The sequence below is a fragment of the Tursiops truncatus genome, chromosome 11 (genome assembly GCF_011762595.2).
Source record: "Tursiops truncatus isolate mTurTru1 chromosome 11, mTurTru1.mat.Y, whole genome shotgun sequence".
NCBI classification, from domain to species: domain Eukaryota; kingdom Metazoa; phylum Chordata; class Mammalia; order Artiodactyla; family Delphinidae; genus Tursiops; species Tursiops truncatus.
The window spans coordinates 80,296,387-80,319,146 of record NC_047044.1 but is presented as its reverse complement, the minus strand read 5'-3'; the positions used below and the strand labels follow the sequence as shown (position 1 = coordinate 80,319,146).

At 37.0% G+C, this 22,760-nt stretch overlaps 1 protein-coding gene across 10 annotated transcripts in view; it reads left to right on the top strand.

The window, feature by feature from the left end:
- The window catches only part of BMAL2 (basic helix-loop-helix ARNT like 2), a 109,138-nt gene that overhangs the window by 26,679 nt on the left and 59,699 nt on the right, over nt 1-22,760 (top strand). For 8 of the 10 annotated variants that reach the window (XR_012324484.1, XR_012324483.1, XM_073788922.1 and 5 more), the window contains exons 2-3: nt 11,897-12,047; nt 19,653-19,694. Coding sequence is in view for 8 of the 10 variants with exons in the window: in XM_073788922.1 (XP_073645023.1) it covers nt 11,897-12,047; nt 19,653-19,694 (193 nt within the window). In the remaining 2 variants the exon portion in view is untranslated. The remainder of the gene's footprint in view (nt 1-11,896; nt 12,048-19,652; nt 19,695-22,760) is intronic. The other 2 variants (XM_073788920.1, XM_073788924.1) reach the window with 1 other exon arrangement.

The following is a 22,760-nucleotide window of genomic DNA, read 5'->3' as shown; positions in this document are numbered from 1 at the left end:
TTCAGGATACAAAATTAATGTACAGAAATGTTGCATTTCTATACACTAACAATAAAGTATTGGAGAAATGAAGGAAACAATCCCATTTATCATTGCATCAAAAAGAATAAAATACCTAGGAATAAACCTACCTAAGAGGTAAAAGATCTGTACTCAGAAAACTATAAGACACTGATGAAAGAAATTGAAGATGACACAAACAGAAAGCTATACCATGTTCTTGGATTGGAATAATTAATATTATTAAAATGACCATACTACCCAAGACAGGCTGCAGATTCAGTGTAATCCCTATCAAAATATCAGTGGCTTTTTTCACAGAACTAGAACAAATAATTTTAAAGTTTGTATGGAGACACAAAAGACTTCGAATAGCCAAAACAGTCTTTAGAAAAGAGAACAGAGGTGGAGAAATCACACTCCGTCTTCAGACTATACTACAAAGCTACAGTATTCAAAATAGTATGGCGCTGGTACAAAAACAGACACATAGATCATTGGAACAGAAAAGAGAGCCCAGAAATAAACCCACACACTTATTGTAAATCTATGACAAAGGAGGCAAGAATATACAATGGAGAAAAGACAGTCTCTTCAATAAGTGGTACTGGGAAAACTGGACAGCTACTTGTAAAAGAATGAAATTAGGGCTCCCCTGGTGGCACAGTGGTTGAGAGTCTGCCTGCTGATGCAGGGGACACGGGTTCGTGCCCCGGTCCGGGAAGATCCCACATGCTGCGGAGCAGCTGGGCCCATGAGCCATGTCCGCTGAGCCTGTGTGTCCGGAGTCTGTGCTCCGCAATGGCAGAGGCCATGACAGTGAGAGGCCCGCGTACTGCAAAAAAAAAAAAAAAAGAAAAAGAAATTAGAACATTCTCTAACATCATATACAAAAATAAACTCAAAATGGATTAAAGACCTAAGTGTAAAACTGGAAATCATAAAATTCCTGTAAGAGAACATAGGCAGAATACTCTTTGACGTAAATTGTAGCAATTTTTTTGGATCTGGCTCTGAAAGCAAAGAAAATAAAAGCAAAAATAAACAAGTGGGACCTAGTTAAACTTAAAAGCTTTAGCCCAGCAAAGGAAACCATCAACAAAGCAAAAAGACAACCTACTGAATGGGAGAAGATATTTGCAAATGATATGACTGATAAGGGGTTAATATTCAACATATATAAATAGCTTATACAACTCAACATATAAAAAATAAACAACCAGATTAAAAAATTGGCAGAAGAACTGAATAGACATTTTTTCCGAAGAGGACATGCAGATGGCCAACAGGCACATGGAAAGATGCTCAACATTGCTAATCATCTGGGAAATGCAAATCAAAACCACAATGAGATATCACTTCACACCTGTCAGAATGGCTATCATTAAAACTACCACAAGTAACAAGTGTTGCCAAGGATGGGGAGAAAAGGGAACCCTTGTACACTGTTGGTGGGAATGTAAATTGGTACAGCCACTGTGGAATATAGTATGGAGGTTTTGCAAAAAGCTAAAAATCGAACTATCATATGAACCAGCAATTCCACTCTTGGGTTTGTTTTTTTTTTTTTTTGGCCGTGCCATGCAGTTTATGGGATTTTAGTTCCCCAACCAGGGATTGAACCTGGGCCCTTGGCAGTGAAGAGCATGGAGTCCTAACCACTGGACTGCCAGGGAATTCCCCACTCCTGGTATTTATCTGGAAAAAAACAGAAAACACTAATTCCAAAAGATACATGCACTCCAATGTTCATAGAAGCATTCTTTACAATTATCAAGATACGGAAGCAACCTAAATGTCCATCAAGAGATGAATGGATAAAGAAGATACGATACACACACACACACACACACACACAAACACACACACACACACACACACAATGGACTACTACTCAGCCATAAAAAAGAATGAAATTTTGCCATTTGCAGCAACATGGATAGACTTGGAGGGTATTATGCTAAGTGAAATAAGTCAGACAGAGAAAGACAAATATCATATAATATCACTTATGTGGAACCAAAAAAATAGAACAAACTAGTGAATGTAACCTAAAAAAATGCAGACTCACAGATATAGAGAACAAACTAGTGGTTACCGTAGGGAGAGGGGAGTGGGGGGAGGGGCACTATAGGAGTAGAGGATTTAGAGATACAAAGTATGTATAAAATAAGCTACAATGGTATATTGTACAACACAGGGAGTATTGCCAATATTTTATAATAACTAGAGATGGAATATAACCTTTAAAAATTGTGAATCACTATATTGTACACCTGTAACTTATGTAATACTGTACATCAACTGTACTTTTTTTTTTTAATTTATTTTTGGCTGCATTGGGCCTTCGTTGCTGCACGCGGGCTTTTCTCTAGTTGCAGCGAGCAGGGGCTACTCTTCGTTGTGGTGCACAGGCTTCTCACCGCGGTGGCTTCTCTTGTTGCGGAGCACAGGCTTTAGGTGCGTGGGCTTCAGTAGTTGCAGCACGCAGGCTCAGTAGTTGCGGCGCTCGGGCTCTAGGGCCCGTGGGCTTCAGCAGTTGTGGCGCATGGGCTCTAGAGTGCAGGCTCAGTAGTTGTGGCACCTGGGCTCAGTTGTTCCGCGGCATGTGTGATCTTCCCAGACCAGGTATTGAACCTGTGTCCTCTGCATTGGCAGGTGGATTCTTAACCACTGCACCACCAGGGAAGTCCCTCTATCAGCTATACTTCAATTTTAAAAAATTTTTCCTTTGGAAAACAAAAAGTAAAACAAAACAAAAACACTGGACTCAAATTTCGCTGGACTAGTTACTTAGCATCATTAAACTTTTGGTTTTCAAACAGATTTCAAATACATTATTTGATTCCCAAAAGAAACCATGAGGTTTGCAGGAAATTACTTCTGTATTAAAGAAACAGGCTCAGATATGTTAAATGACTTGTCCAAAGGAAAAAAAAACACCAGTTTATAGTGTGAAAGCATCGAATCCTAGACAGTAGACCACCAGGTGCCTCAGCTTACATGTGTAGACCAGATTAAAAAGATTTTGTGAGCATAGACTCTCAGAAGGTAAGAAGCAAAGGCCACTTCCATTTTTTAAGGAAGTAATTTAAATGTTTACATTGAAAAAATGGTTTTTAACAACAAAAATTATTCATGGAATAATTTAAATTTTAACATGCAGCACACTGGCAAGGAAACTAGGTAATGGGACAAAATTTTTTGTTTTTAAAGAAGTATATTTTTTCCATCCTACCACTTCACCTCTGTGAATCAAATGTGTGTGCACATGTATATGTATGTGTGTAAACATATTCTCTCAAGCATAATGTCAAATTTTAAAGTTGAACCGCTTTGTAACTGTGGGCCTAAGCCACGTGGCTACTTGGTCTCCCCTGCTTATGGCTCCTAAGCAGCAGCTCATATCCCACAATTTATTTCCATGCTTGAGCAGTTTGATACTAAATACTTTAAAATATTGGTAGATTGATTACCGTCACCAGGGAGATGTACGTAGAGTGGAGCAAGATTTACTGTGGATCTCATTTTAAATAAAACCACAAACTTCCTTTGTAAAAGATAATCACAGTATCTTTTTTCAATCTAAATTCTGTGTTATTTTACCGAGTGTTAAATAACACAAATTACTTTCGCCATTGAGAAGTGACCCAATTTGGCGAGGAAAGACAATACCAAAGTGTTAAATCATACCTCCAAAATGAGTTATATAAAAACAGAGTTAAATTTCAGTTCTCAACACATGATCTCATCTTCTACATAAGTATATGTGGAGGCTGAAAGTAAAGTAAACTGGAAGGTTAAAAAGGAAGCTTTACTCTTTAAATTGTGAGTCACCTAACAAATAAAAGTCCACTACATGAATTGTTTCCAAGGAACAGATCCTTTCTTCCAGAACTACGTAGTCCCATTAACCCATCTTTTCCTTTTGTTTACAGAAAGCCCTGTTTTGAATACACTTCTACTGACATAGCTTCATGATGGAACATAGCTAATTATGGGGCAATACTCCCCCACCCATTAAGGAATATAAAAATAAGTCCCTTAGGTGATTCAGATTTGATTTCATGAAAAGAAGTATATTATTCTGCCTGCCTAAAGATAGTCCATTTCTTATTTTCAAGGTTAATAAGAAAGAAGGATTAAGACGTGGAGATCGTGACTTCTAGAATGAGAGGCAAAAAGGGATCTTCATTTTATTTCTGTTTTGAACTTATGTGAGGGAAAGAGTGTGCCTGCTTGAGTCTGTGTTGGGGGGTGGGAGGGAAATGGGAGGGGTCTAATATTACATAGTGAATTTTTCCTATTGATCTGCTATTTAATCTCATAAATTTCCCCACATTTTTCTCTGGAGACAGATGGTGTTCTGCCATTCAAAATACATTAGAACGAAGCCTAGGGGCTGAAACTGTAATTAATCTCATGTGGTATCTGATGGTCCCGAATTGGTCCCATGAAGAGAGTCCAGGCCTAAAAGTCTTGGGATATAGTAAATTAGAAACTTCATTCCCAACGATCATTGGTAAAATTATTCTCCTCCCTTCTTTATGGTGAGATCCATTATACCTACAGAGGACTGTAAAAATTACATATGTAGTTTAAAGGATGCAAACAAAACAATTCTCTGTGAACCCACACCTAGGTTAAGAAGTGGAACATGAATTCCTTAGATGTACCTGTATGGAGGGCAGACAGCAGATGCAAGAGGAACTACAATCCTGCAGCCTGTGGAACAAAAACCACATTCATAGAAAGATAGACAAGATGAAAAGGCAGAGTGCTATGTACCAGATGAAGGAACAAGATAAAACCCCAGAAAAACAACTAAATGAAGTGGAGATAGGCAACCTTCCAGAAAGAGAATTCAGAACAACGATAGTGACGATGATCCAGTACCTCGGAAAAAGAATGGAGGCAGAGATCCAGAAGATGCAAGAAATGTTTAACAAAGATTTAGAAGAATTAAAGAACAAACAGAGATGAACAATACAGTAACTGGAATGAAAACTACACTAGAAGGAATCAATAGCAAAATAACTGAGGCAGAAGAATGGATGAGTGACCTGGAAGACAGAATGGTGGAATTCACTGCTGCGGAACAGAAAAAAGAAAAAAGAATGAAAAGAAATGAAGACAGCCTAAGAGACCCCTGGGACAACATTAAACGCAACAACATTCGCATTATAGGGGTCCCAGAAGGAGATGAGAGAGAGAAAGGACCTGAAGAAATATTTGAAGACATTATAGTCGAAAACTTCCCTAACAGGGGAAAGGAAATAGCCACTCAAGTCCAGAAAGTGCAGCGAGTGCCATACAGGATAAACCCAAGGAGAAACACGCTGAGACACATACTAATCAAGTTGGCAAAAATTAAAGACAAAGAAAAATTATTGAAAGCAGCAAGGGAAAAATGACAAATAACATACAAGGGAACTCCCATAAGGATAACAGCTGATTTCTCAGCAGAAACTCTACAAGCCAGAAGGGAGTGGCATGATATACTTAAAGTGATGAAAGGGAGGAATGTACAACCAAGATTACTCTCCTCCGCAAGAATCACATTCAGATTCACTGGAGAAATCAAAAGCTTTACAGACAAGCAAAAGCTAAGAGAATTCAGCACCACCAAACCAGCTCTACAACAAATGCTAAAGGAACTTCTCTAAGTGGGAAACACAAGAGAAGAAAAGGACCTACAAAACCCAAAATAATTAAGAAAATGGTAATAGGAACATACATATCGATAATTACCTTAAACGTGAATGGATTAAATGCTCCAATCAAACGACACAGGCTTGCTGAATGGGTACAAAAACAAGACCCATATATATGCTGTCTACAAGAGACCCACTTCAGACCTAGGGACACATACAGACTGAAAGTGAGGGGATGGAAAAAGATATTCCATGCAAATGGAAATCAAAAGAAAGCTGGAGTAGCAATACTCATATCAGATAAAATAGACTTTAAAATAAAGAATGTTACAAGAGACAAGAAGGACACTACATAATGATCAAGAGATCAATCCAAGAAAAAGATATAACAATTATAAATATATATGCACCCAACATAGGAGCTCCTCAATACATAAGGTAACTGCTGACACCTATAAAACAGGAAATCGACATTAACACAATAATAGTGGGGGACTTTTAACACCTCACTTACACCAATGGACAGATATCCAAAATGAAAATAAATAAGGAAACAGAAGCTTTAAATGACATAATAGACCAGATAGATTTAATTGATATTTATAGGACATTCCATCCAAAACCAGCAGATTATACTTCCTTCTCAAGTGCGTGCAGAACATTCTCCAGCATAGGTCACATCTTGGGTCACAAATCAAGCCTCAGTAAATTTAAGAAAATTGAAATCGTATCAAACATCTTCTCTGACCACAACGCTTATGAGATTAGAAATGAATTACAGGGAAAAAAATGTAAAAAACACAAACACATGGAGGCTAAGCAATACGTTACTAAATAACCAAGAGATCACTGAAGAAATCAAAGAGGAAATCAAAAAATACCTATAGACAAATGACAATGAAAACACGATGATCCAAAACCTATGGGATGCATCAAAAGCAGTTCTAAGAGGGAAATTTATAGCTATACAAGCCTACGTCTAGAAACAAGAAAAATCTCAAATAAACAATCTAACCTTACACCTAAAGAAACTAGGGAAAGAAGAACAAACGAAACCCAAAGTTAGCAGAAGGAAAGAAATCATAAAGATCAGAGCAGAAATAAATGAAATAAAAGCAAAGATCAATAAAACTAAAAGCTGGTTCTTTGAGAAGGTAAACAAAATTGATAAATCATTAGCCAGACTTGTCAAGAAAAAGAGGGAGAGGACTCAAATCAATTAAAATAGAAATGTAAAAGGAGAAGTTACAACAGACCGCAGAAATGCAAAGCATCCTAAGAGACTACTACAAGCAACTCTATGGCAATAAAATGGACAACCTGGAAGAAATGGACAAATTCTTAGAAAGGTATAACCTTCCAAGACTGAACCAGGAAGAAATAGAAAATATGAACAGACCAGTCACAAGTAATGAAATTGAAACTGTGATTAAAAATCTTCCAACAAACAAAAGTCCAGGACCAGATGCCTTCACAGGTGAATTCTATCAAACATTTAGAGAACAGCTAACACCCATCCTTCTCAAACTCTTCCCAAAAATTTCAGAGGAAGGAACACTCCCAAATTCATTCTATGAGGCCACCATCACCCTGATACCAAAACCAGACAAAGATACTACAAAAAAAGAAAATTACAGACCAATATCACTGATGAATATAGATGCAAAAATCCTCAACAAAATACTAGCATACAGAATCTGACAACACATTAAAAGGATCATGCACCATGATCAAGTGGGATTTATCCCAGGGATGCAAGGATTCTTCAATATATGCAAGTCAATCAATGTGATAAACCATATTAACAAACTGAAGAATAAAAACCATACGATCATCTCAATAGATGCAGAAAAAGCTTTTGACAAAATTCAACACCCATTTATGATAAAAACTCTCCAGAAAGTGGTCATAGAGGGAACCTACCTCAACAGAATAAAGGCAAAAAAAAAAAAAGTACCTGTATATCCCTCACTGATTGCACCCCGCTTTCTTCTCCCAAAGAGAATTCTAACTTTTGTGTTAGCTGTTCCCTTTCTTTTCTATATAGTGAGGTAACTTATGTAGATATCAGTAAAAACATATTAGTTAGTTTTACCTGCTTTTGAACTTTATGCAGTTTTTTAAAAAACATGCTACTGTTTTGTCTGTGACTTTTTTTTTTTTACCTAGCATCATTATTTTGAGATTCATCCATGCTGAGTATATCAGTACTTTATTCATTTTTACTATTCTTGGTATTCCATTCAATGAATAAGCAATTTATCCATCTGTTGATGGAAATTATAGTTTCCAGTTCTCATTATTTTTTGTTGTTCAACTGCAAGCAATGCTGTGAATGTATTTCTTGTACATATCTCTTAAGATATATTAAGAATTTTCCATATACTTAGAAGTGAAATGCTAAACCATATTATTTGCATGTGTTCTACTTTATTAAGTAATGCAAAAAAGGTTTCCAAAGTGTTGTAGCAATGTACTTTCCCACCAACAGAGCATGAGTGTTCCGTTTCTCTTTCCATTGCTGTTTTCTCACTTACACTTGGTATCATCAAACTTTTCATTTGTAGCCATTAGATGGGTATATAGTCTATCACTATAGTTTACTTTGGATTTTCCTGATTACTAATGAGGTTGAGTATCTTTTCATTTTTGTACTGACAATTAGAATTTCTTTTATGAAGTGCCCATTAAATTTTATCCAGTTTTCTGCTGGGTTTTTGTGTTGGTCTTTTTCTTAATGATGCAAAGGCATTCTTTATACAGTCTACATGGTAACACTTTATTGTTTATGTGTGTAACAAACATCTTCTCCCAGTCTGTGACTTGCGGTTTTATTCTCTTTATAGGGTCTTTTGATCAACGTTAACTTAATTTTAAGAAGATTGAATTGATCAGTCTTTTCCTTTATTGTTTTTAGTTTTTGTTTTGGGAAATTCTTTCTACGCCAATAACAGAGATATTCTTTCTCCTTCAGAGTATTCTCTGTTTATTTTGACCTTTTACATTTAGGTCTTCAATCCAGTTGAGTTGAATGTTTATATTTGGTTTGGTTTTTATATTTGGCATATGGTAGTAGGGGATCTGGTTTTATTCTTTTCCATAGAGAAAATCAGTTGGCCCAGGACTGTTTATTAAAAAGCTGGTCTCCTCACATTGATCTGAAAATTCCATCTCTGACATTTAGCAGATATCCATATTTACATGTCTGGGCTCTCCGTTCTTTTCCTTTGGTCTATCTCCGCACCAATACCACACTGTCTTAACTGCCATAGCTTTATAATATCTTGATATATGAGAGGTCCAGTTCTCCCACATTTCCCTTAGCTGTTCATAACTCATGGCACTTCCATGTGCATTTTATATTCAGCTTGTGAAGTCCCACCAAAAAAAAGAATATTTTGAGAGGAATTACACATCTATTTTAGGAGAATTGACATCTTTGATATTGAGACCTCCAGTACATAAGCATGGTGTATGTTTCCATTTATTTGAATCTTTTTCAATATTTTAAATAAATTTTTATAATTTTCTCCAGAAAGACCTTGTATACTTTTATTAGGTTATACATTTATTCTAAATACATTTATTCTTTAGGTACTATATATTTTTTGAAGTTATTATAAATTATGTTTTTTAAAATATCATTTTCTTATAGTTTGTTGCTGGTGATTAGAAAAGCAGTTGATTTTTATATATTAACTTTACAAACAGTCAACCTTGATACACTCCCTAGTTTTAATAATTTATACGTTGATTATTTTGTGTTTTTTGTATTCTCAATCATGTCATTTCCCAATAATGACAAATTTTTTTTCTTCCTTTCCAATTCTTGTACTTCATATATTGTTTTCTTGCCGTATTCTACTAGCAGTTCTTCTAATACAGTGTTGAAAGGGGTACTGATGAAAGATCTTCTTGTTTTGGATTGTAAAAAGAATTCTTTCAGTGTTTCTTCGTTAATATTTGTGAATCTATTAGGATAATCATATTTTTCCACTAAGCTGGTATTGTGGTAAATTATATTCATTAATTTACTAATATTAAACCAGTCTTGTGTTCCAGGGATAAAGCTGTCTTGGTCATGATGGGTTATTCTCTTTATACATTTCTGAATTTTGTTTGCTAATATTTTGTTAAGATTTTTGTATCTTTGTTCATGAATGAGATGGGCCTATAGTTATCCTTTATTGTATTGCCATTGTTGAATTTTAATATCAAATTTCTATAAGCCTCATAAAAAGTTGAGTTTACTATATATTGGGATAGTATGTGTAAGAAAGAATATAGGAATATGCAGGTTTTTATTTCTCTTTGCTTCGTTTTCTGTCAGTTAAAATTCTCTAGGGACAAATATATGATATATTTATATGTAGAATCTTAAAAGTAATAACAAATAAATTTATTTACAAAACAGACTCACAGACATAGAAAACAAACTTATAGTTACCAAAGACAAAGTGGGAGGAGGGATAAATTAGGAGTATGGGATTAACAGATACTCACTTCTATGTATAAAATAGATAAATAACAAGGATTTACTGTATAGCAGAAGGAACTATATTCAATATCTTGTAATAACCTCTAATGGAGAAGAACCTGAAAAAGTACATATATTATATATATGTACAATCGAATCGCTTTGCTGTACACCTGAAACTAACACAATTAGTGTGTCACAATTACATATTGTGAATCGACTATACCTCAATAAAAAAAAATTCCCTACAAATTTTTCTCTAAATTTTCAATTTTAGAATAATGTTTTTCTAAATTCATGAGAATTTATCTATTTTTATCTTTTATATCTCTAGAGCATCTAAAATTATGACCCCATCTTCATTCCTATCTTTATTCATTTATTCCCTCTTTCCTTTTTTTGGAAAAATCTTGCCATAAGGTTATTAGAGTTTCCAATGTTTTGGAAGAACCTATGTTTAGCTTTTTTGATCTGTACTAATTTGTATTCTATTTCATTATTTCTGGTATTATTTTAATGATTTTCTCCTAATTCTTTAGATTTATTTTAGTCTTCCTAATTTCATAAAATAAATTATTAGCTCATTAAATTTCAATCTTTTTATGGTGTCTAGCATAATTACATTGTAGTCAGAAAATGTTTCATGTGTAATATCAATCTTTTTGGTCCAGTATAAATGCCCCATGGGTACCTCAAAACAAACAACACTGGATTTTGAAGCTGCTAGGTATAGTGGTCTATATGTCTGTCATATCAAGCTTGTCTGTTGTGTGGGTCAGATTTCTTATATCATTATTTTTGAATGCTCACTCTATCAGTTACTGCTAGAGATGTGTTAAAGCTCCCACTCTTACTGTAAGATGTATTGCATTCTCCTTGTAAATATTGCTTATATATTTCAGTCTATGTTATAAGGTGCAAATGAGTTTAAACTTGTTAGGTCAATTTTAATATGAGAAATATATTCAGAGAGGCCTACATTTAGACTATAAGTTATTTTTAGTTCAGCGATTCTGATTTTTACATTTTATAAAACATTTAGTAAACTACAGTTTAGACCAAAAGGATTTTACTATCATATTTAGCAATTCAGGGTTAAAAATATTCCTGTCCCTTAACCTTGTTAACTCATTTCTGGGATGCTATCCCCCAAAAATAATAATAACTAGAAGACGAAAAGAAATAACCAGTAGATAAAAAGTTTTATACACATAGATAAAAGCACCATACATATTTATGGTAGTGAAAAAACCAAATATACATTCGAACAATAGAAGAGTGGTTAAGTAGCACACAGCTACACGATGGTATATTATGCAGCCATTAGAATCATTTATAAAGAATTTGTAATAACACTGTAACATTATTATCACAATGATATGCAAATAATGCAGAGTATACGCTATGACTTCAATTACTATAATAACAACTGTAGAAAAAATTCTACAAGGAAGTAATTCTAAATAGTAATATTAGTTGGTGAGATTTGGTTTTCCTTTCTACTCTTTTGTGTTTTTCATATTTCCTACAATATCCATATATTTTTTTCCAATTAGATAGGGAAAATAAACTTAAAAATATAGACTAACAATACATTTCTAACTAATATTTGGGTGCACATGATTAGTCTTTCATTCTATGTTATGTTGCTGTTGACATTTTAAAATATCAAAGTAAAAAGCCATTTAAAATGTGGGATATGGATATGTATAAAGTAAAAGTCAGTGTTTCAAATAGATGCCTTATTGTGCTTTATGTCTCATAGGTAAAGTGTTGATCGAAGGGAACCAGTGCATTGCTGCCATGGTTTCCAGTCATCTGAGCCCATGGACAAAACCAGCAACTATTGGATCCTTCAGCCCACATGTGACAGAGTTTCCAAGAAAACGAAAAGGGAGTGATTCAGACCCATCCCAGTAAGTGAATTTGTTCTTCTAACCCCAAGAAATCTTCGACTCCAGGGAAGAAAGAAAAGTATTACTTTTTTTTCTTTTAAAAACAAATTAAAACCTTTAGTTTCTTTTTATTTATTTATTTATTTTATTGAAGTTTAGTTGATTTACAATGTTGTTAGTTTCTGGTGTACAGCAAAGTGATTCAGTTATACATATGCATACATATTCTTTTTCATATTCTTTTCTATTATGGTTTATCACAGGATATTGAATATAGTTCCCTGTGCTATACAGTAGGACCTTGTTGTTTATCCATTCTATATGTAATAGTTTGCATCTGCTAGTCCCGAACTCCCAATCCAACCCTCCCCCTACCCCTCCTTGGCAACCACAAGTCTGTTCTCAATGGCTGTGAGTCTATTTCTGTTTCGTAGATAAGTTCATTTGTGTCATATTTTAGATTCCACATGTAAGTGATATCGTATGGTATCTTTCTCTTCCTGACTTACTTCGCTTAGTATGATAATCTGTAGGTCCATCCATGTAGCTGCACAAGGCATCATTTCATTGTTTTTTACAGCTGAGTAATATTCTGTTGTATATACCACATCTTCTTTAGAAAAAGACTACTTTTTAAATCATTATTTTTAATTACATGGTAATTAAAAATTTGGATAGGGTCAATTATTTATCCACCCAGCTGCCACCTCTGTCATTGACTGATCCAACTCTGAAGGTTATTAGGTATCCAGGAAGGTCAACTGGAGGTTAATTTGCTTAACATTTATGGTCACAGGAAGATATTTGCCTTCCTAATTGAAACACTTGACTTTGAGGAGAACATCTTCTTGCATGTTTGGCTTACAATAATAATCACCACTTGCTTCTTTCCTTACTTACCATTCGTGTAACAACCAACCCTTGGTTATCTGTGGCGACTTTAATCAAATAAAACTCTTGTTTTCCCTGTTTAGTAAGCCAAGTAGATTATACAATCAATGTTGAGAATACTTACTATCTCCTGGTTCATTTTTATTGCCTAATGCAGCTTGCAGTCCCAAATATTCTTTAATGACCTCCCCAAGGCTGGGGTTGATCTGGTGGAAGTAATAGGGCACAGTAAATATAGCAATCTGAAGCAATTCATTTTAGGCTGGTACTTTATGTAAATCATGAACAAAGGGAAAAATCCTGAGTGGGGGACAGGATGAGGACGTAATGAAACATCATAGCTCTTTATAACTCAGTTCTTCCTAGGACACTTTATATACTTTAGCTTCAGTTTCCAAGACAGCAGATTCAGTGTTATTCAAATATAAGTACCAACACACTTCCCAAGACACATATAAATGACTTGAAGATTATCTACTGCTTTTGGTTGTCTGTATTCTCTTAGTCTCTTCCAATAATGTGGATGATTGTAAATAACTACAGTTGATCAAGTGCCAGTCTATCTAGAAATGTTTGCTGTGCTACATCCTAGGCTATCAGTTAGTTAGTCCCCATTCACCTCGAGCTAGAAGTGACTGTCAGTCCTTTTTTATTTTCTTTAGAATCATAAGCACCGTTGTTCTTTCTTAATATCTAAATAAGAATGTGGCTTTCAAGTGAGAACTAGAGTCACATGATTTTACGCGACGTAGGGGCATGGTTGAGACCTTATAGTGGTTTTGAGAGTGAATGGGAAAATGAGGGCAGTGACACGGGAAATACTAGAAACATGCAAAGTAATGACAGATAATGATTTTTTTGGCAGAAGGCAACACTAGAGATTATTTAGTCAATTACCTGCATTTTAGAAAATGAAGCAGCTGGAACTCAGAAATGTCAAGTGCCTTGCCCAACATTATCCAGCTAGCTGGAACGCCTGATTGTCAGTGTGGTAGTTTCCTCATTACACCCTGGTTCCTGTTTCTCTGCAACTGGAGGGGAGGGTGCTTCCAGCACATGAGGACAACCATGCTGTCCATTTTCCAGCATGTCTGGTAGGGGTGACCCAAGGCCTCCCACCTTCCAGGTCAGGAATCATGAAAGAAAAAATGGTGGAAAAACTTTCTCAGAATCCCTTTTCCTATCTCCTTTCAACAAGGGTAGAAATACCAGCATCCAGTGGCAGCAGGTAAGTCCTGGACTATCATTTGACATAATTCCTACTTGAAGACGGCATATAGTAGCAGCAGAAAGAGAGCGTACACCCTACTGATTTGCCCATTATCTATCCCAGAGCTTCTCCATTCTGCCCCAATCCTTCTTTCATCCCACCATTTTCCATTCTCTCTAATGAAATGAGGGATGTCAAAGTACTTTATGGATTTTACGAAGTACTGACTGTATAGCGTCCTTCCCAGAGACTTGGGGCATGAAGTTGATTTCATTGGTGGAGCCTCCAAGTGTTGGATATATTTAAACAAAGAAGAATATATGAGAAGGTTCACCCTTTCTGCAGCACTGTTGGGTTTGAGTGGAGAGCTGGTTCTTTAAAACAGTCATTGATGAAGATACCTTGGAAGGTAGTCATTAACATTTACTGAGTACCTGCTATATGATACCCAGTAGACCAGGTGGGAGACACACAGATAAGATACAAGAAACTTGTACAAATGGGAAAGATACAAATAGTTATTGCACATCATGATAGCTTCCATAAGGGGGACCCTAGGTATTATGGCAACAAGGAAAGTTGGGTATTTACATAATATTGGGATCAGGGTGAAGGACAGCTTCCTGGAGATGTTGAGTTAAGCTAAGTTTTGAATGAAGAATGGAAATGAGCCATTCAGAGCAGGAGTAGAGAAGGTACTTTAGGCAGAAGGAACAGCTGTGCAGAAGCACAGAGTATGAAGCAGCGCACTGCTTGATCAGGAAACAAGTGGTTGTCACAGTAGAGCGGAGGGCACACCAGGAGGTGAGGTGGGTGGGCTATGAGACTTGAGGGGTAAACGTGGACTAGGTCATGAACCTCTGCGGAACTAAAGCGTCAGAAAAGTGTCTTTGCTAAAGAATCTGAAAAGTGTCTTGAATGCAGTAAGGAAAATGGAAGGATTTTAAGCATGAGAAGAGCTTGATCCGATTACATTTTTAAAACCTTGCTTGCCTTTGCACTTTTTAAAAAAACGTTTTATTGTAGTAAAATATATGTAACATAAAATTTGCTGTTTTAACCACTTTTAAGTGTACAATTAAATGGCATTAATTACACTCATGGTGTGTACAACCATCACCACTGTTTCTGAAACTTTTTCATCACCCCAGTCAGAAACACGGTGCCCACTAAATAGTAGTTCTCCGTACCCCCTTTTCCCCCAGCCCCTGGTAACCTCTAGCCTACTTTCTAGCTCTAAGAATTTGCCTGTTCTAGACATTTCACATAATTGGAATCATACAATATTTGTCCTTTTGTCTCTGGCTTATTTCACTTAGTGTAATGTTTTCAAATTCCACCTACGTTGTAGCATGTATTAGGATTTCATTCCTTTTTACAGCTAGATAATATCCCATTGTATGTATATACCACATTTTGCTTAACCATTCACTTTTTGGTGGATATTTGGGTTGTGCCCACCCTTTGGCTATTGTGAATAATGCTGCTATGAACATTGGTGTACAAGTATCTGAGTCCCTGCTTTCGATTCTTTTGGGTATACACCTATGAGTAAAATTGCTGGGTCAGATGGTAATTGTTTTTTCTTTTTTTTGGAGATTCATCAGTTTTTAAAATTAATTATTTATTTATTTTTGGTTGCATTGGGTCTTCGTTGCTTGTGTGCGGGCTTTCTCTAGTTGCAGCAAGCGGGGGCTACTCTTTGTTGTGGTGTGCGAGTTTCTCATTGTGGTGGCTTCTCGTTGCGGAGCATGGGCTCTAGGCGCATGGGTTTCAGTAGTTGTAGCATGCGGGCTCAGTAGTTGTGGCTCAGGGGCTCAGTAGTTGTGGCTCGCAGACCCTAGAGCACAGGCTCAGTAGTTGTAGAGCATGGGCTTAGGTGCTCCGCAGCATGTGGAATCTTCCCAGACCAGGGCTCGAACCCATGTCCCCTGCATTGGCAGGCGAGTTCTTAACCACTGCGCCGCCAGGGAAGCCCCTCAGATGGTAATTCTATGTTTAGTTTTTGAGGAACCACCAAACTGGTTTCCACAGTGCCTGCACCATTTTACGTTCCCACCAGAAATGTGTGAGGGATTCAATTTCTCCGTTTTCCTGCTGGCACCTGTTATTTTCCATTAAAAAAAAAGTTATCGTAGTAAGTGTGAAGTGGTACAGATTTATATTTTGAAAGGACCACTCTGGAAACAGCATGGAGGATGGGCTGAAGGAGGAAAATCCAGCAGGCAGAGAAAACAGCTGAGAGATGTTTGCTAGGGAATAGGTTTTTCTGCGCATTGGTCCAAGAGAGTGGCCCTAGGCAGCAAGGGCATGGAAAGGGAGGGACACATTATGGCACATTTAGAAGATAGAATCTCTAAGATTTCGTGCTTGTTCATGGGGGGGAGCGGAAATGTAGGAAGCATCCAGGTTTTCTGACTTGGACACCTAGATGGAGGATGGTATTTTCATTCACAGAGGCTGAGGGAAAGATGATGAGTTCAGTTTTGGCCACAATGAGAGTGTGATGTTTATGGGATCTTTAAGTGGGTGGATGGATATGAAGGTCTGGAACTCAGGGGTGAGGCCTGCCCCGGAGATGGAGATTCAGACACCATTAATGTACAGAGAGCAAGTGGACTGGCATGGATGCATGTATGGAGTGGGAAGACTGGGGGGCTCATGGAGGAGGGGACGCCTACCCAGAAGGCTCTGAAGTGGGAGCGACGTCTCAGAAACCGAAGGAAGAAAATTTTAAAAAGAGAAAGGCATAGAAAGCAGCAAATCTGGGGCTTCCCTGGTGGCGCAGTGGTTGAGAGTCCACCTGCTGATGCAGGGGACACAGGTTCGTGCCCTGGTCCGGGAAGATCCCATATGCCGTGGAGCGGCTGGGCCCGTGAGCCATGGCCGCTGAGCCTGCGCGTCCGGAGCCTGTGCTCCGCAACGAGAGAGGGCACAACAGTGAGAAGCCCGCATACCACAAAAAAAAAAAAGAAAGAAAGAAAGAAAAAAAAAGAAAACAGAAAATCTGGAGGCTGTTTTGACCGTATTTGCTTCCAATTTTGTTTGTGTTTCATTGATTTAGGGATTCAAAATGCAGTGAAAGTAGTTTTCAAGGAAAGCTTGCACTGTGTTTTGGAAAAATTATGTTACTGTGATATAAGATGCTACACTAAGAAAATGCATCTAAGTAATGTGAATGTTATTAATATCAGAGAGCTTATTAAAATTCATAAATATTATGACTGTAGACCAAATGCCAGCATGGAGAAAAATACAAAGAGCAAATTTACTAATTATCTAGGTGCGTGCTGCAAATAAAGAAATGAATTATATGACTAACAACGTCGTGCCTTTATTCTGTTCTGCAGGGGACCGTTAAATAAAAGTGTATTTGGATTTCCTAAGTACAATAGGTTTGGATTTCACCAAGTTCAGTCAGTGAGTTAATTTGCTAAAACACGTATAATCAAAGCAAAAGCATGATTTAAAACAGCCAAACTTTACCTTTTGAGATTGAAGTAATGTATATGTATATATAATTCCAGACCATTAGGAAGAAAATCATTCGTCTATATAATTATTTTCTGTTTTAGTCCATAAATATGAAGTCAGGCAGAAAAGAGAAAAAAAAAAGAAGCTGACTTAATCTAACCCTCTCTTTTGCTTCAAAGAAGCTGTTTAATTTTATACCATAGAGCAGGCTGACAATGATCAAGGCATAGGGGAAGGTACACCAGCCAGCATAGAATAAGTTTCACTGGCCTCCTGTTAGGTCTGTGACCTTGAGTGGTCATTAACCTTACTGGGCCTCAATTCCTTCATCTGTAAAATCGGGGATAGTAATAACTACATGATTCTTAAATGCTGTGAGAATGAAATAACACATGTGAAAATATTTTTGATAAACTATCATCAAAGCTATTTATTTAGACAGTGATAAGGAAAAGCATCCTTTGATTAAGGTTTTACCTTAGTGGTCCTTTTTTATTTGGAATATTTATATGCATCTGTTCATAAATTTTATTAACTTTTCTATAAACAACATATATTTATCTTTTGTAAGCAAAAAATATTCTTGAAACCTCAAATAAAATACACCACATGAATAAAATAGTTCAAAGGTAGGTCAAACTTTTTTCAAAGCCTGGAAAATGATCATTGTTGAGTCGTCTAAGAGGGAAATTTGGCAAGATGAGTCAGAAGCCTTAAAATAGTTATCCGTAAATTGTTTGTCTAAGGGTTTATCCCAGGAGAATCATCAAAGATGCATGTACCACAATAGTATTAGTCATACTATTGATAATATTGAAAAATTAGAATATTGAGATATCTAATAATAGAAAATTATTAAATAAATTGTAGTGCAGCTAACCAATGGGCCACTATGTAATCATTACAAATCATATTCTCCAAGAATATTTGAAACTATGGGAAAATATTTATGTTACAGCATTAAGTGAATAAGGCAAGACATGAAAAATTTTACACTATGATCTGAATTTTGTTTATTTTATATATATATACACATATATATATAACACACATCTACATAAATATCCTCCCATGCCCCACCACCACCCCCATAGCTAAGTAAAATAGTCAAAGCTGTTTTTTGTATGAATCTAGACACATGTCTAGGAAAGAGATTGGAGGGAGACCCATTGAAATATTGACTGTGGTTATTTCCAGATGAGATTATGGGTGCTTTGCCCTGAATTTTTAAAATGCCCTTTCAAAAAGTGATACATTTGGGAATGTATTTTTTAAAATACATATTTAAAAAGACCTATTCCTTCTGCATAGTTTTTTAATGTGGAAAGTATTCTATCACCATCAGTATATTTCACTTTGGTAGTGGTCTGGCGACTACATTTCTGAATGAATAAACACACACCCATAGAGCACATGTATGTATGTATATGTATATATAAATATTTATACACACACATATATATACATTTAGTATATTCTGCTAAGGCATATACTAATGTGAAAATTAATATTATTGGCAAGTGATCGGTTTCCAGTTTTTAAAAATATTTCTTACCATCTAGATGAATTTTCAGGTAAAATGAATTCCTTTTGATTAAAGATCTGAGATTCTTAATGTATTTTCAGGCTATTTTAATAGAGCTATTATAAAATTTTTGGCTAATCCATCAATTGTTTTAAAAATAGCTATTTTATTTAATGTTATCTCTATGAACATTATATTCCTTTTCAAGATTGGCATGGGATAATTTCTAAATAGAACGGTAATTATCATTCATTGTCAGTTCACATAGTTTTGTTACCTGATGGGGATGAGGCACCTGTCAACTTGTAGGAGAGGAGCCCATGCAGACAGTAATAATAGGAGAGCAGGAGTAGGAGAGCAGCCCATGCAGACAGTAATAATTGTTTCAATTAGGAGCTCAGGGTAGCATGTATAACTAAAGACTTAATAGGAATTAGGATGATTGGACTTAATCCCACATTTATTTCTCAAGAATTACCAAAAATCTGTTTCATGTAGTTTGATATTTTATCCTGCTTTTTTGTAGAATGGAAGATGGTGAACAACAAGTAAAAATGAAGTCCTTCAGGTATACTGAACTGTTGAGAGGGTACACGGTGGGTGGGAGAGGTCGCACATGTAGACCGTTAGCTAAAGCAAATGGTGATGTCAAGGTAGAATGGATTCATGAATATTAGCTTTTTCTCATATGTTCTGCTCTGAGAAGATGCAGATACCTCAGGCCCAAATTGTGGCGCTCATAAGTTCCTTTTGCTCTGATGAGCTCATTTCCAGCTCTGGAATGCATGCAGGGAGTCAGGTGGGTGATGCCAGCAGTTCTGCTTCTCTGTCAGAGAAGCCAGGCAGATCCCACAGGGCAGGGTCCCTGCCGCGTGCCTGCCTGCCCTGAGTCCAGAGCATTCCCGAGCTCCCTCAGCCCTGCTGGACCACCTTTCAGCATAGGAAGTCTGAAATGGGAACTCATTTCCTTCTCCACGGAGCCAGAGACCCCTGCCTTGAAGTAATGCAGCCACTCAGGGTGAAGGAGTAGGACTGACTGGAAATAAATACAGTTCTAAAAAAACAAAACAAAACCATCTGGTACCATCATCAGATACATTATACCTTTTTTCTCTATCTACTTGAATAACATTTTGGCTTACGTGTCTTTAAATTTTTCTCAGAATAGCTATTTATTGAAAACAACTATTATTTTCTTGAAGCACTAGAGAAAACCTAATTCATCCAATAAGCAAATCAGAATTACTTACAAGGAGTGTCTGATTATTAGGAACCATCACCATAAAGTCTGTCACTTGTTTCATCATATTCTTTCAACATCAACAAGTTTTTTTTCCCTACATCTGGCAACATGGCCAGATCTCAGTTTTGCTTTTTCTCCATTTATTCTGTTTTTTTTTTTTTAATATGACTCTGCAGAACACTGACATGGTTCAAAGTGACAGTAACAGTTCCCAGAATTAAGAGCCAGAGCCCTGATAAATTATTAAGCAGAGAACTTGCCTCTGGGTAAACATGCCCTTCTTTAATAAAATTCTTTAAGAAGTCTTTTCAGGTGCACCTCCTTCAAGTAAAGTACCTTATTCAAAAACTGGCTATTTCACCTTCCTCTGTCTTTCCTAGCTCCCAGCATCATCATTCATTATTCCCAAGTGACCTTGTTCCTACCTGTTCTCATCTCCCTCAAAACCCAGGCTCTAAGAGAAGTCACTTTCCCTTCTGCTGTACATTCCTGGAATCAGGCATCTCTTTCCACTGCTACTGTCCATGCTAATGGGTAATATTGTTAGAAAGAAGAGGTGAACATTATAGCAAGTAGATAATCATAACATTTTAAAAATCATAAATCTTTAAAAAGTTCTCATGGGGGAATTCCCTGGTCCAGTGGTTAGGACCCAGCACTTTCACTACTGTGGCCTGGGTTCAGTCTGGTCGGGGAACTAAGATCCTGCAAGCCGTGTGGTGTGGCCAAAAATAAACATAAATAAAAATTGCTCATGAATAGACCAAAGTACGAGCAGATAACTGCATTTTATGTAACTACACAGGTAACTTGAATTCCATCCAGTTCACCCCAAAGTACTTATTTTGTTCCAGGAGTGCCATTGGCCAAGCGTGAATGGTTGGGCGGATGGAGCTCCATCAGCGCTTCCTGCCTTGGCCCCACTCTTCCATCTAGTTTAAAGTCTCTAAGAACAGATCGGGAGGAGTCTCCTATTTTTCCTCTTTCCCATTAGATTGCCTTCCCCAAACTCTTCTTCTTCTTTTTATTCTTTTGTTGTAATATAACCTTTTTCTTTCTTTTTTTTTTTTTTTTTTCCGAGGTACGTGGGCCCCTCACCGCTGCGGACTCCCCCGCTGTGGAGCACAGGCTCTGGATGCGCAGGCTCAGCGGCCATGGCTCACGGGCCCAACCGCTACACGGCATGTGGGATCTTCCCGGACCGGGGCACGAACCCGTGTCCCCTGCATCGGCAGGTGGACTCTCAACCACTGCGCCACCAGGGAAGCCCTTTTTATACTTTTTAAGTCAGTTTAAGTGAAGGTTTCTGTCACTTGTAACCACAAGATTCTTTCTTTTCCCCACTCAGAACCTAGATATGTTTATTTTATTTAATTTATTTTTTTATTTTTTTATTGGAGTATAGTTGCTTTACACTTCTGTGTCAGTTTCTGCTGTACAGCAAAGTGAATCAGCCATATGTATACATATATGCCCTCTTTTTTGGATTTCCTTCCCATTTAGGTCACCACAGAGCACCAAATAGAGTTCCCTGTGCTTATACAGCAGGTTCTCATTAGTTATCTACTTTATACATGGTAGTGTACATATGTCAATCCCAATCGCACAATTCATCCCCTCCTTCCCCCTGGTATCTATACATTTGTTCTCTATGTCTGTGTCTTTATTTCTGCTTTGCAAATAAGATCATCTATAACCACAAGATTCTTAACAAATCTTAAGAGAGAGTGCTTAGGTTGCATAACTTGTTCAACGTTTCACATGTTGCCAATATTTCTCTTATGTCAATGCAGCTGAATGACCATTTTACCCTGGGAAGAACGAGTTCTCTCTTGGGCTGTGGCGACCACTTTGCTGAGCACTGTGATAATAGCAGGAGGCTCGAGAGACCGGGGCCATGTGTGGTTCAAGTTTCAGCCTCATGCTCATAGACAAGTCACGTAACCTCTGAGTTAGAAAAGGGGCACAGAGATGAGAGGGGATTAAGTGACATCACATCGTTGTGGTTTCATCCGGAGGCCAAGACTGCCCCTCATCTGCTGAACTGGCTGCTGGGGAGTGTGAATGAGGCCCCCCCAGACTAGGCTGCCAGATAAAATACAGGACACCTGGCCAACTGTGAATTTCAGATATGTAATGAAGACTTTTTAGTACAAGTATGTCCCAAATATTGCACGAGGATATACTTATACTAAAAAAGTATTCACTGTTTATCTGAAATTCAAAGTTAACTGCGCGTCCTGGTGCCCCGAGTGCCCTCCCATGTTCAGGCTCCTCAGGATGTGTACTCCAGGGAAAGTGACTCTGCAACTTCAGTTTGACCACGTGGCTCAAGCCATCTCAAATATTTAAGAACTATTTTAAGAACTAGAATTTATAGGAGTCTGGTTA